The sequence below is a fragment of the Colobus angolensis genome, unplaced genomic scaffold (assembly GCF_000951035.1).
Source record: "Colobus angolensis palliatus isolate OR3802 unplaced genomic scaffold, Cang.pa_1.0 Scaffold90, whole genome shotgun sequence".
Taxonomy (NCBI): Eukaryota; Metazoa; Chordata; class Mammalia; order Primates; family Cercopithecidae; genus Colobus; species Colobus angolensis.
Genome location: NW_012122932.1, coordinates 3,615,082 through 3,633,359, shown reverse-complemented (window position 1 = coordinate 3,633,359; position 18,278 = coordinate 3,615,082). Strand labels below are relative to the sequence as shown.

Below are 18,278 nucleotides of genomic sequence, written 5' to 3'. Positions count from 1 at the left end.
CGTCTCTGTAATTCTGACTGCGGTATCTGCCTCATAGACGGAAGTATGCAGTGTTCGTCTTTTTGTGACTGACTTATTTCACTTAAGTAAAATATTGCCAATGTTCATCTACGCAGTACATGTGTCCGAATGTTCCTTCTCTCTCTCTTTTTTTTTTTTTTTTGTGAGAGTCTTGCTCTCTTTCCAAGGCTGGAGGTCCACCTCCCAGGTTCAAGTGATTCTCTTACCTCAGCCTCCTGAGTAGCTGGGACAGGCATGTGCCACCATGCCCAGTTAATTTTTGTATTTTTAGTAGAGACGGGGTTTCACCATATTGGCCAGGATGGTTTCAAACTCCTGGCCTCAAGTGATCCGCCCATCTCAGCCTCCCAAAGTGCTGGGATTATAGGCATGAGTTACCCTGCCTGGCCCCACGGTCTGACTTTTAACCTCTCTCCTGTATTCCTTCTCATTTTTGAAATTACCTTTACTCCTTACATATTCCAGGTAATTGCTTAGTATAATACCTTACTAGATGTAGTTCCTTAAGGGTGACATCGTAACAGCTAAACCTGCAAGAAATTTAGAGAAAGCTTCTCTTTATCTCCAAAGAATGTCAGAAGGATCCAAAACTGAGGGAAAAGTGCTCTGGAATGGGAATATCAGGTCATGCTGGTGGGAGGAAGCAGCTGGGATGAATGAACCAATGCTAGCTCCTCCACCAGCCCTCTGTGACTCTGGGAAGTTTTGTCCTTGGCTGACATGTTTTTCATCTATATAATGAGGTTGGAAACACCCCATGGAAAGGAAGTGTAGGGGTGGAAGGCACAGCACTGGCTCAATCAGGTGTGGTGTGACCAGGAAATGTGACCTGGGACAACAATAATAATGACACATTGCCTCCCGATAAGTCATACTTATCAGACAAGTTATTTCGTCTCTTTAAGTCTCAATTTCCTCACCCGAAAGCAGGCAAAACATTTATTCATTTGACAAATATTTCTTGCACTCCCACTATTTTTCTGTAAAGGGTCAGGAATTTAATGATAAATGGATGTAGTCCAATTCTTAACAAAAATAGAATCTAGTGGAGAAGACAGACATTGGACAAGCAAGGACACAAATATATATATACACACACATACACACAAATTGTGGTTAAGTGCTATGAGGAAGAATAATAGAGGGAGCTGTTTGTAATTTAGGCCAACTAGGGTCAGTTTTGCTCTCCCAGGGAACATCTGACAATTTCTGGAGATATTTTGGTTGTCACTGGTCGGGGGGTGCTACTGGCAACCAGTGAGTAGAAGGTAGAGATACTGCTTAACATTCTACTTGATATCCTTAGGTAGGACCTTAACATCCCTAACATCCTGCTGATGCACAGAATAGTCCCTTATAAGAAGGAGTTACTGGGCCAAAATGTCAGTAGTGCTGAGGTTGAGAAACGCCAGCGTAGATGAGGTCAGGGAAGTCCTCTCTGAGAGAGCCCCATTGGAGGTGGGTGAATCTTTCTTGCAGAGTTACTGGGAGCATTAGAGATAATGGATACAGAGCACTGAGGACAGGGCCTGGTACCCTGGAGATCCCAGAAGAGGGCATGTGAGACCGTTGTATGTTTTTGTAGAGACAGGGTTTCGCCATGTTGCACTGGAGGGCTCTGGAGCAGGGTTCTGGAGTTAAGACTTCCTGGGTTTGGAATCCTGCCTCCCACTTCACTGAGTGACCTTGAGCAAGTCATTCGACATCTCTGAACCTTAGTTTTCTTGTCTGTCAACCCCTAAACTACCTCATAGGACTGCCATGAAGATTGTGTGAGATAATACAGGTTAAGATGCCTATAGTAATGGATCACACATGCTTGTTATTCAACATATGGTAGCTACTATTATCATCAATAACCCCAAGGCCATTTCTAAGATCACCTTTAGGGTAAAAAGTCAAATGGTGATGCAGCTATGGAGACAAGAACAGGCCAGAAAATCAAGAGAAATTGCTCCAAGAGTCCTCTTCCTAGCTGTGCCATCCATGGCATGCCCTTCACCTCTTTGGACTTCAGTTTTCTTGTCTGCAAATGGGCATAACCCCTACCTCCAAAGAGTGATCTTGAAGGAGAGATCTGCAGTGTGTGGAGGGATACAGGAGTAGCTGCCCCTGGCATGGAAGGCCCTGGACTCACCCCACTCTTGGGCTTGTTGCTCATGGAGAACCCCAGGGCCGGCCCTCCCGCCAGGGATTGCTGCAAGCGCTCCTTCACAGCCACCAGCTTCAGTTCCAGGTCAATCCGGCGCTCCTCCTTTGCCCGACACTGAGCTTCCAGGGTGGCCACGGCTTCTTCCAGAGCCTTTAATTTTGCTCCTGAATCAAGATACATTGATAAGAAACAGCTGAACCTGACCTGAAGTGTCGGGGAATCTGGCAGGGCCTCATGCCTTTGTCTGCCCCTCCTGGTGGGCCTTTCCAGTCCCCAGTCTTGGTTAAGAGATGGACTCTGGGCTTGGGGTTCCAGTTCCATACTGGGGTTCCAGCTTCATAATGAGATGAGGTCTCATTATGGTCTTTATAATGTCTGGTACCCATTTCACCATCTCCTGGAAATAGCACTCTTGAGTTTTCATTGGGAAACCACCTTCCCCCTCTCATTCTGTCTCTCTTCTCTCTTTTTCTTTTTTTTTTTGAGATGGAGTCTCACTCTGTTGCCCAGGCTGGAGTGCAGTGGGTGATCTCGGCTCACTGCAACCTCTGCCTCTTGGGGTCAAGCGATCCTCCCGCCTCAGCCTCCCGAGTAGCTGGGACTACAGGCACATACCAGTACGCCCAGCTCATTTTTGTATTTTTAGTAGAGATGGGGTTTTGCCATATTGGCCAGGCTAGTCTCAAATTGCTGACCTCAAGTAATCCACCAGCCTTGGCCTCCCAAAGTGCTGGGATTACAGGCATGAGCTACTGCACCTGCTCCCCTACCCCCATTCTCTCTAGTTTGAGTGGGGCTGACTCTGCTTCCAGTTCAAGGGTTTGGCACATAACTTAGGTCTGCCCCATAATCACAACTCATCTTCTGGTGACAGTGATTGGATTAAGGATGAAAGTGGGACCAATCAGAGTGAATCCAGAGGGTTTTGTGGTGGTTGTTGGGAGGAGAAGCTCTCTTTGCTTGGGTTGGCTGGGAAGGCTGGGTGAGGGCTGGCACTGTGCAGCCATTGTGGCATCACAAGGGGAGAATGAAACCAAAGGAGAGAAGGGTAGAAGCATGAGTATGAGAAATAAACTTCCTGGTGACACCATTTAAGTCCCTGGACCCCACTACACCAGATCACTCAATTTTCCAGTTACATCTTCTTTTCATTTCTCTGCCAGGTTAGCTTTGGTTTCTGTTACTTGTAAACAACTGTCATAGCAGGGCTTTACAGACACCAGAGTTTTCAGTAGGATTTTGCTGCTTATTCAATTTTTTTTTTTTCCTTGAGACAGAGTCTCACTCTGTCACCCAGGCTGGAGTGCAGTGGCTGATCTCAGCTCACTGCAAGCTCCACCTCCTGGATTCACACCATTCTCCTGCCTCAGCCTCCCGAGTAGCTGGGACTACAGGCATCTGCCACCGCACCCGGCTAATTTTTTGTATTTTTAGTAGAGACGGGGTTTCACCACGTTAGCCAGGATGGTCTCGATCTCCTGACCTCGTGATCCACCTGCCTCAGCCTCCCAAAGTGCTGGGATTACAGGCATGAGCCACCGCACCTGGCCCCAATTTATTTTTATTTTTAAAATTTCTTAAATAAATTTTTAAAATTTTCTTTCTTTAAGACAAATAGAGATGAGGTCTCATTATGTTGCTTAGGCTGGTGTCGAACTCCTGCACTCAAATGGTCCTTCTGCCTCAGTCTCCCAAAGTGCTAGGATTACAGGCGTGAACCATGGCACCCAGCTCACTTTTTCAATTTAATCTAACAAACCTTTATTAGTACCTTTCTCATTCCAAGTGCTGTGTTGGGTCTTACCAGATTTAAAAATCAGTTCCATTCTTTGCTCTGAGGGAGGCTGTGCTGGAGGATTTTCCAGTAATGTTGAATTCTTTATATTCATCATTCACCATGTATTTAATGCATGCTTACCATGTATCAGGCATTGTCCTCGGCCCTAGATATATCAGTGAACAAAGCAGGCAAAGATCCTTGCCCTTACAGTGCTTATATTTGTGTGTCTGTGGCAAACAATAGATAATAAATATAATAAACAATCTAATATGTTACCAAGTGATAGTGCCATAGCGGAAAAAATTGAGCAGGACAAGGATAGTCAACTTGCTCCAAATCCTGGTTCTGACTCAGAAAATTCTTTATATGGAAACCAAACTGCCTTCCTGTGCCTTCCTCCTGTTGATTCTCGTTCTTGGCCACACAGAACAAGTCTTCTCCTTTAAACCAGAAGTTCTTAATCTGAGGTTCATGGAGTCTTAGGCAATCTATGGATAGGCTCCACAGGCAGCCACATGAGCTCCTGAACTTTTTTTTTGCAGCACTGTGAACTGTGGTGTTTCTTCTTAGAAAAGGGTCTATAGGTCCACCAGATTCTCATAGGGCTACATGTTTGTGGACATGATCTATAGCAACAGGACTTCTGCTCCCTCCGGCACGTGGAGAAACCTTAGGCTTAAAGTGTGTTGAACTGCAGTTAGAGTGCAAAGGAAACACAGCAGAAAATAGGGTGTGGAGAAGCCCAGAGCAGGCAGGGCCTGCTGAGGTCCCTGATTTCAGAAGAGGATCCTGGGAAGGTGTCATGTCCATTATTCCCTGCACTAGGACCAATGTCTCACATATATCTGTGAATGAATAAAGGTGGGGTTCAAAATGACGTCTCTTACTTCTTTGATTCTAAGGCACACTTCTATGCTTCACATTTCTAAAATCAGATTGCTTCTTACTACTTTAAGTGTATACATTATTGTGATGCTTTTTCATCCCTCCAAAACAAGTTATTAAATTGATGGCACTTTCTTTAATTGGGAAGAATGATGATGATAATGATGAAGAGGAGAAGAGGAAGAGGAGAAGGCGAAGGGGAGGAGAAGCCCACTCCTCTTGGGTAGGAAACGAGGTGACTTGTGCAAGAGACCTCCCTTTACTGTGCCTAAGGATGAGCTGGCCACCCATAAGTGCTCAGAACCACAATCACATAGGTACCTGGGCTGCTCCGAATGGCTTCCTTCAGTTCCCTCTTCTCCTGTCTCAGTGCTGTCAGCTCTGCCCGAATCGTCTCTTTCTCTTTCTCCAGCTTCTCTTTTTCTACCAAGTACCTCCGGGCATCCTCCTCAGCTCGGTTCTTGCCATACTTGTATTGATTGGCACCTGTAGAGATGTGGGGAAGGGAAAGGCCCTCAGTTCTGACCTCTGGCAAAGGTACTTGGGTGGTGTCAGCTTCTCTCTCAGCCCCAACTTCTCCATCTATAAAATGGAAATATTTAGACTAAGTCCCTTAGATATATTCAGTGTGAATCCTCTAAGGAATTAAGAAGCAAAAGGGAGGCCATAGGGCACAGGGACTAGGAGCAAGGCCTTGGAACAGACAGCCTGAGATTTGGGCATTTTTGACCTTCCTGGTTGTGTGACATTAGGCAAAAGAGACTGGTAGTGTTTTACTGTGCCTTTTCCCCCTTGATCCTTATTTGTAAACAAGGATATGGATACAGTTTACTCTTAGAGTTGTGGTAAGGGTTGAATGAGATGATTAATGAAAAGCATTTAGTATAGTAGGCAAATAGTAAGGGTTAGGTAATAATGATAGTATTATTAAAAAACAAATTTGTGATGTAGCACATACTTTGGTTTTAAAGGAGCAGATTTTATAGTCAGTTTTCAGATATCTATAAGACAAGGAGACCGTTCCATATAACTCAGATCTCCAGAGATTCTAGACTTTGAGCTACAGTCAGTTATCCATTTTATTACTGGGGAAGGGGTTGGGGGAGGGAGAGACCTGGTGGTCTACTATAGGTTCAACACTATGATGGACAATAAAAACAAATAATTATGGCAAAAATGTATTATTTACTATACACTAGGCACTATATGCTGAGCCATTTACTTGCATTCCCACTTACTCATCATGTAAGTTATTTTTTTAATTGATTTTTTTTTATTATACTTTAAGTTCTAGGGTACATGTGCATAACGTGCAGGTTTGTTACATATGTATACTTGTGCCATGTTGGTGTGCTGCACCCATCAACTCGTCAGCACCCATCAATTCATCATTTATATCAGGTATAACTCCCCAATGCAATCCCTCCCCCCTCCTCCCTCCCCATGATAGGCCCCAGTGTGTGATGTTCCCCTTCCCGAGTCCAAGTGATCTCATTGTTCAGTTCCCACCTATGAGTGAGAACATGCGATGTTTGGTTTTCTCTTCTTGTGATAGTTTGCTAAGAATGATGGTTTCCAGCTGCATCTATGTCCCTACAAAGGACGCAAACTCATCCTTTTTTATGGCTGCATAGTATTCCATGGTGTATATGTGCCACATTTTCTTAATCCAGTCTGTCACAGATGGACATTTGGGTTGATTCCAAGTCTTTGCTATTGTGAATAGTGCTGCAATAAACATACGTGTGCATGTGTCTTTGTAGTAGAATAATTTATAATCCTTTGGGTATATACCCAGTAGTGGGATGGCTGGGTCATATGGTACATCTAGTTCTAGATCCTTGAGGAATTGCCATACTGTTTTCCATAATGGTTGAACTAGTTTACAATCCCACCAACAGTGTAAAAGTGTTCCTATTTCTCCACATCCTCTCCAACACCTGTTGTTTCCTGATTTTTTAATGATTGCCAATCTAACTGGTGTGAGATGGTATCTCATTGTGGTTTTGATTTTAATTGATTTTTTTGAGACAGAATCTCGCTCTGTCACCCAGGCTGGAATGCAGTGGCGTGATCTCGGCTCACTGCAACCTCCACCTCTGGGGTTCAAGTGATTCTCCTGCCTCAACCTCCCAAGTAGAGTAGCTGGGACTACAGGTGCACTGGCTAATTTTTGTATTTTTAGTAGAGATGGGGTTTTGCCATGTTGGTCAGGTTGTTCTCGAACTCCTGACCTCAAGTGATCAGCCTGCCTCAACCTCCCAAAGTGCTGGGATTACAGGAGTGAGCCACTGCGCCCAGCCCACAAAACTTACACTATAATTAGTTTTCTTCTATTGTTGAGGAAACTGAGCTACACAGCGGTTAAGTCCCACTACTAATGGTGGCAGAGCCGAGGTTAAACCCATGTCTCCATGTCTTTCTGACTCCAGGGTCCATGCTGTGCAATACTGTTCTAGCTGTTTCAAGGCCATAGTTCAACCTCTTGGGGGAAGTTTTACTTTCTTTTTTTTTCTTTTGGTGCGCTATACAGAGCTGCACGCTGCTTTATATAAGTCAGTGCAGAATAATTCCTGCAGTTTATGGATAATTGGGGGTCTTGTCTAGCCAGCTGCTGCAGGGATTGCAGTGGTCACCCAGTGACCCATGCAAAAATCAGTTCCTGACACAACTACCCTGCAGTTCAAGCCTGATCATAAATACAGCATGGAGGGCCTTCTGGCTTTGTTACTGATGAGAAGACAGCTGTTAATGTTACTGGGGTTCTCTTATACATGATGGCTTGATTTTCTCTTCTGCCTTCAAGGTTTTTTCCTTGTCTTTGGTATAAGCATTTTTACCATGATGTGTCTTTTGTAGATCTCCTTGCCTTTATCTTACTTGGATTTCACTGAGCTTTGTGGATGTATAAATTAATGTTTTTCAATAAATTTGGCAAGTTTCAGCCATTATTTGAATATTTTTAATACTCATCTGTCTCTCTTCTCCTTGTAGTCCTCCCTGTACACACGTTTGTGCACTTAATGGTGTTCCACAATTCTCTGAGGCTCTGTCATTTTTCTTCATTCTTTTTTTCTCTCTGCTCTTTGGTTTGCATAATCTCTGTTTTTCTATCATCAAGTTCACTGATTCTTCTACCAGGTCAAATTTACTGTTGTGCCCATTGAGTGAGTTTTTCATTTCAGTTATTGTACTTTTCAGCCTCATGATTTTTATTTTATTCTTTTTTTTATAATTTCTATCTTTCTATTGGAGGCCTCTATCAATATATTATCAATAATATATTCCATATGACTGTACTATATACTACAGTATAATATAGTATAGCATATAGCTATATTCCATATAACTGTAGTGTAGTTCCATGTACCTCTACTGTAGTGTTCTGTATAGTGTAGTGTAGTACTCAGCATAGTCTATTTCCTCCTGCAGTATGAAACCAATTTCTCCAGAACAATGAGAAATACATTTCTGTTGTTTATAAGTTACCCAGCTTATGGAATTTTGTTATAGCAGGAGGAATGAGCTATTATCAATAATATATTGATAGAGGCTACCAATAATATAGGCTATCCATAATATAGACTATCTGCTAATACACTGTCATCTTCCGTTCCTTTATTTCTTTAAGCATGGTTTCCTTAAGTTCTTTAAATATATTTATAATGGCTGCTTTGAAATCTTTGTTAAATTCTACATTTGGGCCCTCTCTCAGGCAGTTTCTGTGGCTTGATTTTTTTCCTTCTGTATGTGTCACATTTTCCTGCTTCGTCGTGTGTCTCATAATTTTTTGTTGAAAACTGGTCATTTTAGAGAATATATTGTAGTATCTTTTGATATGCATCCCCCCAACCGGGTTGTTGGGCTGTTATTTTCTTATATGTTTAGTGACTTGTCTGAACTATTTTAGTGTAGTCTACTTCCTCTTGAAGTATGAAGCCACTGATGTTGCTCCTCAGAGGCCATACCCTTGGCATGTGTACAGTCACTCTGGTGTGACAGCATATTAGCAGGGATTTCTGACTCTTTCTCTGATCTCCTGTTAAGCAGTCTGCCTCTGTTGCTATTACACCCAGCTGTTAGGCTCTACTAATTGTCAGGTGTTTGCTCTATTGATTTTGACAATGCATAAATTACTCCACGGTCTGATCCAATTAAATTCAGCCCCTTTATAGGATAGTTTTGGAGGCTCATCTTTGAGATTTATTCTAACCCTAGGAGGGCTCTTTTTATTTAAAAAAATTTCTGTTAAATTTTTTTTTTTTTTTTTTTTTTTTTTTGCGACAGGGTGTCACTCTGTCACCCAGGCTGGAGTGCAGTGGCAGGATCACGGCTTACTGCAACCTCTGCCTCTTGGGTTCAAGCGATTCTTGTGCCTCAGCCTCCCGAGTAGCTGGGATTACAGGTGCCCACCACTATGACTGGCTAATTTTTGTATTTTTAGTAGAGACAGGGTTTTGCCATGTTGGCTACCCTGGTCTTGAACTCCTCAAGTGATCCACCTGCCTCAGCCTCCCGAAGTGTTGGGATGACAGGGGTGAGCCATCACACCCAGCTGTGGGCATTTTTAGCTGTCTCTTTTCTATGGTTCTCTCTGACAAAATAGCCTGTGGTTTAGTTTATTGTTCTCATAACCACCAAATCTCCATTGTTTTTGAGAGCATCCTTTGGTTTACACTTTCCCACACTCTGTTCCAACTAAAGTCAGTTCTTTTGAGGAAGAGCTTTGGAGTTCTCTGTTCTTATGGCCTGCCTTTCCCCGCTGGGCAAAATCTCTGAGTCACTGCTCTGGATCCAGGGGTGGGAACAATGACCTGTGCTGTGGTTTGAATGTTCATCCCCTCCAAAACTCATGTTGAAATTTAATTGCAATTGTAACAGTATGAAAAGATGGGACTTTGAGAGGTGATTTAGGCCATGAGGGCTTTGCCTTCATGGGTGGGATTAATGCCGTTAAAAGAGGGCAAATTCAACCCCCTTTTGCCTCTTTGCCCTTCCATTTTCTTCCATGTGATGATGCAGCAAGAAGGCCCTTGCTAGAGGTCAACAGCTTGATCTTGGATTTTTCCAGCCTCTAGACTAGGAGCTAATAATTTCTGTTCATTATAAATTACCCAGTCTCTGGTATTCTGTTATAGCAGCACAAAACAAATTAAGAACCTGTTTCTCTTGGAGTGACATTCCTGTTATGAGCAGGGTGCTGGGTGGGGGCAGTAACCTCTGGTCTACTCTGCTTGCCTCTCCCAGCATGGAACCTCTGCCCTACAAGTGAGCTAGGATGAAGGCAATCAGGGCCCCAGTATTCTTGGCTTACCCTACCTGGGGCAAAGCCTTTGCTCTATCATCTGGGTAGAGGAAGGGCGCTTCCTACCTCTTGGCTGCAATCACCTGGAATTTAGCCTCTGCAGCATGGAGCTGGGTATGACAAAAAATACTGGCAGCCTGCCCTTCCGGGGGAGATACTGTAGCCCTTGACTAGCAGCTGGGGAAAGAAGGAGCCCTGTTTTCTTGTCCAGATGTGCCTGGAGTGAAGATTCTTTCAAACTGAGTTGGGGAATAAAGGGGTAGGTTGTGGCTCAAATGCCACAAACTCTCACTGTTCTTACTAAGATTTAGCAAATTTTCTAGAATAAATGTTTCTTCATTTGCCCTCAGGAAAATTTCCAGACTTTAAATAATTGTTTGTTTTAATAAATTTCACCAGCTACAGCTGTTTTGCTAGAGAGTGGGTCCATGTAGCTTCTCACACCACCATTTTTCTCAGCAATCTACTTGGCCTCCATGATTCTTCCTTCCTAATATTCATGCCCTTTTATAGTCCCCTCCCACACTAAACAGTGCTGACCTGTGTAACCATTAGGATATTGTAGAATGACAGAGTGTAACTTCTAACCATAGGTCATAAAAGACCTTGCAGTATCAGCCTTGCTGTTCCTTCTTGGGTTGCTTGCTCTGGGGGAAGCCAGCTGTCACATCACAAGGACAAGCAACTCTATGAAGAGATCCCCATGGCAAAGAACTGAGGCTTCCTGCCAACAACCAGCACAAACTTGCCAGGCATGCAGTGAGTCATCTTAGAAGTGGATCCTTCAGCCTGTCAAGACTTTGGATGACTTCAGATGACCGGCCAACATCTTGAGATCTCATGAGAGACCCCAAGCCAGAACTACCTATCCAAGCCATTTAGGATTCCTGATCCACAGAAACCATGTGACATAACACATGTTCCTGCTTATTGTTTAGAGGAGCTAAATTTTAGGTAATTTCTTATGTAGCAATAGGCAATTAATACATGATCGTGGGCAAAATCCTTTGGCTATAGACTAGATGTTTACATCCCCCAAAATTCATATGTTGAAACCTAATCCCCTATGTGATGGCACTTGGAGGTGGGGCCTTTGGTAGGTGATTAGGTCACCAGGGTGGAGCCCTCATGGGTGTGATTAGTGCCCTTGGGAAAGAGACCCCGGGGAGCAAAAAGATGGTCATCACCAGGAAACAGGCCCTCACCAGACACCAAATTGGCTGCCACCTTGATCTCAGACTTCCCAGCCTCCAGAACAATGAGAAATAAATTTCTGTTATTTATAAGTTACCTAGCTTATGGGATTTTGTTATAGCAGGAGAAATGGATTAAGATATCTTCTCTTTTATTTTCTTCAGTTTCTTCATCTAAAAAACAACCTTGTTGGAATTCATTAGCAGTCTTCCACTGTGGTTTCCCACTGCCCTTCAAGGAAACTTATGACCCCACGGTGATGGCTAACAGGAAAAGTGGAGGCCAAGTGGGCCTCAACCAGAGTAGCTCCACTTTTATTTTCTTTTATAATCTTGGCTTTCATATAAGATTTGATCTGAAGAAAGGGTCTACTTTTTTGTGTGTGCTTGTTAGTTTTTTGTTGTTGTCATTGACATTCAGTGATTTCTTTAATCTTACATGCTTTTTTTCAGTTTAGATTTCCATTTTAAAATGGGCATTTCACAAGGCCCTGCATTTCCAGTATCTCTAAGAGTAGAGTGCAAAGTTACACAACACCCTTCTGATTGTTCAGAGAGGAAACTCAGGCCCAGAGAGGGGAAAGGACTTTTCCTGGAGGTACACAGTAATTCAGTAGTCAAGGGAGGAATGAGGAATGGAATACAGATTTCCTGACCCTCAGAAGGGATGATCTATACAAATGAAATGGAGCCATAATATAGAAAAGTATTTTTAAAAATAGGTATTAAAATATAAAAGTAAGTTTACAAAAAGCATAGAACAGAACTTGACTCTGTTGAGATGCAGGGGGAATAAATGTAAAGGAACAAAGAAAAAACTTTTGGAACATGCTGTCCCACAGGAAGCTGGCTTCTTCATAAAGATAAATCACACAGGAGCACAGATTACTGTTGGAAGTAAAACAGAATTTACAACAGAGTTGCCTGGCATACTTAGTTATTACTGTGCAGTGTGGCAATCAGGCAATTCACTGAGCTCCTGTGGGGTGCTAGGCAGAGCTAGGGCGGGACACCAAGGTGAGCTGTGGCTTTCATGGCAGCTGGCTCCAGGGTATTCGGATGGGTTCAGTTCTCCACTTACTACCCCAGATCAGAAATCACAAATTGTTAGCCTCTGAAACAGATAGAGCTTGTCAACAGTCTCTCTCTCTCTCTCTATTTGGCCTCATTCAGTGCTAAATTAAAAAAAAAAATAGTTGCTGATATTAAAAAATAAGTAGATTTCACCTAAAGTCTAGATTTCTGTCTCTTTTAAGTAACTGGCAAATCTGGTGTTAGGGGCCTGGTACTGCTTCATGGGGATTGTCTGCTGGAGCTGAGCAGCAGCCTCCCCTATAGTTGGGACCTGAGGAAACTGGGTATCAGTTTCCTATAGTACCTCCCCACCCCCCAACTCCCTGTCATTTTTCCTCTGAGGCCACATGCTAGCTGCCCTTTTTCATTGTGCTTGCTCTGTGATTTTTCTTAGGGTAGAGTATTTTCTTGCATCTCACTTTGCTCATTTATTTACCCACCAGAGGAACTGATTCTGAGATCCCTCCTATGGACTGCTTCCTTCCCTTCCTCCCTAGTCAGCAGGGGAGGCCTACACACAACTCACTGGAGGCATGGCGTTTGACTTTGACCTGCGGGTCCACGCGATGGGACTTCTCACTGCAGGAGGAGGCGTGACGCTTCACCTGGGCCCCTGTGGGGCGCTCGGGCTCCTCGTCCTGGTGGGAGATGGAGGAAGACAGTCAAGTTCAGGCAGGCGCAGACTCATCAATGCAGGCTGTACTACGGTCTTTGCTCAGTATGGGGTCTTCTTGCTCTGAGATTTTGGTCTTACATTTTTAGACTTGCACAGCACTCACAAATTATAAAGCACTTTTGCTAGCAGTGTATCATTTGAACCTTATACTTTTCTGCTGGGGGCAGCAGAAGGCAACCCTAAACTGTAGTACCTGCTGAGACGAAAATTAGAAAATCTCAAAAGACTGTGGGTGGCTATATTTGATTTATCATAGATATTTTTGTCTTTAGAACATTTGGAAGTATCCTGATTTTCTGAATTGCCTCAAAAAGAAAAGAGTCTTCCCTCAAGAAGAAAAGTCCTGGATGAGATGAGCCAGTGATAGAAGTTACATAACTTAATAGATTAACTATACATTTGTGCATGAAGAATATTAAGAATACTAAAAATCCAGTGAAAGCTTAGGGAACCGTGAGTTAAATATGTTAATAATGTAACATAATAATGATGTTGTCAACAACAGTACTATTTACTTCTCTGTATAAGAACTTCCAATGTCTAGGCACTGTGCTAATTTCTTGTTTTGAGTGCAGTGGTGTGATCATGGCTCACTGCAGCCTCAACCTCTTGGACTCAAGTGATCCTCCCACCTGAGCCTCCCGAGTAGCTGGGACAACAGGTGCGCACCACCATGCCCAGCTAATTTTTGTAGAGACAGGGTTTTGCCATGTTGGCCAGGCGGGTCTCAAACTCCTGGGCTTAAGTGATCCACCCATCTCGGCTTCCCTAAGTGCTAGGATTACAGGTATGAGCCACCACTGTGCCCAGCCTAAACTTTTTTTTTTTTTTTTTTTGAGACAGAGTCTCGCTCTGTTGCCCAGGCTGGAGTTCAGTGGCATGATCTTGGCTCACTGCAACCTCCACCTCCTGGGTTCAAGCGATCCTCCTGCCTCAGCCTCCCAAGTAGCTGGGACCACAGGCATGTGCCACTATGTCTGGCTAATTTTTGTAGTTTTTAAGTAGAGATGAGGTTTTGCCATGTTGGTCAGGCTGGACTCGAGCTCCTGGCCTCAAGTGATTCACCCACCTCAGCCTCCCAAAGTACCAGGATTATAGGCATGAGCCATGGCACCCAGACCTTGCCTAAACTTTCTTACATAAAGTATTATTTAATTCTTGCAGCCATCCAAGAAGGTAGGTTTTATCATATCCTTTTGGAGTCAGGAAGCGAAGACCAGCAGCCCTGAGTCTGACTCAAACTTCACATCCTTAAGTGCTAAGCTATCTGGCCACTAAACTCTGCAACTGAGAAAAACCTCAAGCTGCATCCACAGGTTTATCTGAGTCTGAAGAAAGATCATATGAACAGAAGGATGACTGGAGAGATTTCCAGAAAAGGGAGTCCTAGAGATGAAAACTCAGTGTGTCATCCAGCACCGTCCAAGGCAGAGGTCCTGTCTGCAGACACATCTGCAGACACAGCTTAATTGCCTCTCTCTCCTGCTAATGGTGAGGCCTGACCCACCCACCAGCGTCTGGTTGGAATGTGGCTCTCCTCTTGCTTTCTGAGGGAGGAGACAGCACAGGGCATGCTGCCAGGAGCATTCCAGGTCATGTGATGGCTACTCAGGCCTCACTGTAAATTAGTAAGTTGGTATTTCTCTGGCTTAGCAAGCAAAACATGGAGACTGGCCTGGGAGCTGAAGCTCCAAGATCACGAAGTCACTAGGTGAAGGCTTGCAGGTTGGCCCCAGAGTCAGCACCCGCCCCAGACACCACAGAATCAGGAGGATAAGTTCACAGAGCGGTAAACAGGAGGAGGGTCCCAGCATCTTGCTCAAACTGGAGACAATGCCTCACCTTTTGGTAGTGCTTGGCAGTCTACAGAGCCCTTTCTTCCTCCCAACCTGGGTCTCTTTCCACTGCACCACCCAGCCTCCTGTGCCAGGGATTCCTCATCCTGAGCCATGCTCTATGATAAGAAGGGGCTCCCCTTCTAGCTACTGCTGCTTAAATGAAAATGATCTCTCTGAGGCAGAAGGTAAAGGGAGCAGAAAGAGGGAGAGCTAATAAGTGGCCTTTGCCACGTTCCTGGGCAGCCCCAAGGGACTGTACCTGCATCTTTTCGTAAGGAACATCATCATAGACTCGGGGCTCAGGCCACTGATTCTGGCAGGATCTTGCATATCTAGAAAATAAAAGGTATGATGACAATGACAATGACAATGATGCTTTGCGACTTATAGTGTTTTCCTCTCCACCGCTCTCATTGATTCTGGCAGAAACTCTTAAGGCAGGTCAGAAGATTAGTACAAGCAAGGTGGCAGGAAGCATTGTGTCATGGGCTGTGTTAGGGTGTCACAGACAGGACCAATGTGATTCTCATAACAACCTGCAAGGCAGGTAATTCATCCCCACCATTCTATGAGTCAGAAAACAGAGATCTGAGATGGCAAGCAACCAGTGCAAGCTTCCACTGCTGGTGGTGACTGAGCTGGGACTCGAACCTGGCTCTTCTAGTACCCGAATGCCATATACTAGCCATGTGTCCATGCTCAAGTGTGTGAAAGCTTAAAGTCCCATGGCATGAGGGCAGAACCCAGGCCACTACTCCAAGGCCTCTCTACTTTTGCTCCTTCCATCCACAGCTTGCCTCTGACCCTGGGCTACCTCCTTCAGCCAGCTCCCCACTCTTTGCTGTAAGAGGAAGACACCTATTCCAACTTCCCAAGGAAGCAGAGCTTTCCTTAGCTCCTCCCTTCCCTCCCAGTGCCCAGGGCTGTACTCAGCCTCTGAGAGGGTTGGAGACAGGAAAGGTCTTGGGCAGGTGTGGCCGGTGCAGCTGACACTTACAGGAAGGAGTTGCGCCCAGCACTGACGATGCTAGTTAAGGTCTCCACATCCACGTAGTCATAGTGCAGTGCCTCTGGAGTGACTCTGGAGCCCATCTCCACCAGCAGCAGCCCGAGCCAGCGACCCATGTCCTCTGAACAGCTTGCCTGAAGGACATGAGGCAAAGGTAGAGTTCATTTTCCTACTGTCAGAGCTTCTGGAGACCTGTTGACTTCAGCCAAACCCAGAAATATTTGTAAGTACTGACTATGTACCCGATACTCAGGGGTCAAAGAGGAATAAGATTACAGCACACATCCAGAAATCCAAGAGGCTCCCTTCTTCCATCTATTCAGGTTTCCATTCAAATGTCACCTCCTCAGAGAGGCCCTCCCTGATGACCTCTCTAAGACAGAGGCCTCCCTACTCTCACTTTCCATTCTCAGAGCCTTCCTCAAACCATTAGGATATAAAACCAACATTTGGGTGTTCTCTGAATTTTTAAAAAATATTTATTTTTTATTAGAAGAGGTCATTTCTCATATAACTCAATCAAAATTTTTTCTTGTGTTATAATTGCCAAATAATTACAATACTATGTATAGGAAAATCTCCAAGAAGTTGCCAGTCAACTAAACATGGACTTATGTTAATTCTCATTTGAAGAGCATCTTATAAAATTAAATTAGCACACAGATACTAAACTTGAATAAATAAAGCACATTTTTTTGCTCATGTATAAGAGAAATAAGGGACCTTTCTCAAACTACCAAAAATAAAAGTGAGTTATAGAGAAGATACTTTTTGAAATTTAAGAACTGAGAGAGGCAGTGGGTCTTGGGCAGAAAACAAGACCAAGAGGTCAGGTTCTAGGACAAGACCAAGAGACCACTGGTGGACTCCTGGATAAAGCACATGGCTGCCTTGGCCTCAGTTTCCTATCTGTAATGGGACAAATTAGTTTTCTGTTTTCCTCTAGTGTTAACATTTTAAATTCTAAATTGCCAAAGTGTTGCCATGTGGAAGAGAGAGTCCACGTATTCTGCGTGACCTCAGAGAGGAGGCTGCTGCCCGTGAGTAAGAAGGACAGTGAATCGGTGAAATGAAATCATACTTCATTCACTCATTTGTTCAACAAATATTTCTAGAGCCCATAGTATTCTAGTGCGGGACATCCTGGTGAGTTCTGGAAAAACAAAAGTATGCAGAATAGGCCTAGTTATTGCCTTCCTGGAGCTCAAAGATTTCAACTCAGTATGGGGAAAATCTTCCTAAAATTTGAATTGCTCAATGGGAGGGGCAGTGGACCTTCTCCTCCACAGAGAGGAGGGTACTGGTGAAAGGTCTTAGAGGGGATTCCAGAATCTGAATGGGTTAGACTAGACTAGATGCCTTTCAGGCTTGGGATTTTAAGGTAAGGGAGAAAAAACAAACGTTGGTTCTGGTGCTTCCAGATTTAGTGAATAAAAATACAGAATGTTTTGTTTCATTTGAATGTCAGATGAACAATAATATTTTGGTATCGATAGAGCTCCAATCTTGCGTGGGACGTACCTATATTTTTATGAAAACGTTTTGGGTAATGTTCGTGGCTTACCTGAAATTCAAATTAAGTGGGTGTCCTGTATGTTGTCTTATAATCCTACTTGGGTCACCTGACAGGAGCGGGGCTTGTTTTCCTTCCCCTTCAGTCCCCATGGTGTCAGCAGCAAGGGCTCCCCCAAACAAAAACACAACACTCAGGCCAGAGTCCGCAGATCAAGCACCACTCGTATCCCACCCTCGCCTCTCACCTCCAAGATGGCCACCTCCTGCCGGTTGCGCAGGATCCTGAAGGCAAACGGGTGTCGGGGCCCAAAGCCCGGGGCCACCTCACAGCCTTGCAGGACGATGGCGTTTACGTGGGTTCGCAGGTCCGTGTGGTCCTTGTGGAAATACAGAGTGTTGCACTTCAGGCGGCACCAGCGTTCCTTCCAGCCCTGGTTCACCAGCACGTTCAGGTAGCCTGGAGGAGACAGTGGTGTGAGGTTCCCACAGCCTGCCCCGGGACAGCATGGGGACGCAAGGCGGCTCCTTGTGTCTGCTGGAAAGAAGACCTCAGGGTCCTGGTTAGCTTTCTCTCCCCTGTGACCTCAGGGTGACCTTGGGCATGCTTTTCTCTGAGTTTATTTCTTACCCGTGAAACAAGGACTGATAATGGCATTCGTACATCTCTGCACAGCCTTTGGGCCACACCAAGCTTGATGAAAAGGGCAGGAACTACTGCGTATGATGTATAAAAAACACAACTCTTTTGCCTTTTCTCCCCAAATCAAAACTATTACTGAAAGATGGAAAATAATGGATGATGCTGACACCCAGTGGCAGCGTGTGGGAAC

General features: G+C 44.4%; 1 protein-coding gene across 2 annotated transcripts in view; it reads right to left on the bottom strand.

Annotated features, from left to right (window-relative positions):
• AFAP1L1 (actin filament associated protein 1-like 1) overlaps positions 1–18,278 on the bottom strand; it is a 41,588-nt gene that overhangs the window by 5,075 nt on the left and 18,235 nt on the right. For both annotated transcript variants that reach the window (XM_011931525.1, XM_011931526.1), the window contains exons 11-16: positions 17,694–17,905; positions 15,922–16,067; positions 15,184–15,256; positions 12,937–13,048; positions 5,160–5,324; positions 2,159–2,337 (exon numbers count right to left, since the gene is read on the bottom strand). In XM_011931525.1, coding sequence (XP_011786915.1) covers positions 2,159–2,337; positions 5,160–5,324; positions 12,937–13,048; positions 15,184–15,256; positions 15,922–16,067; positions 17,694–17,905 — 887 coding nt within the window. The remainder of the gene's footprint in view (positions 1–2,158; positions 2,338–5,159; positions 5,325–12,936; positions 13,049–15,183; positions 15,257–15,921; positions 16,068–17,693; positions 17,906–18,278) is intronic.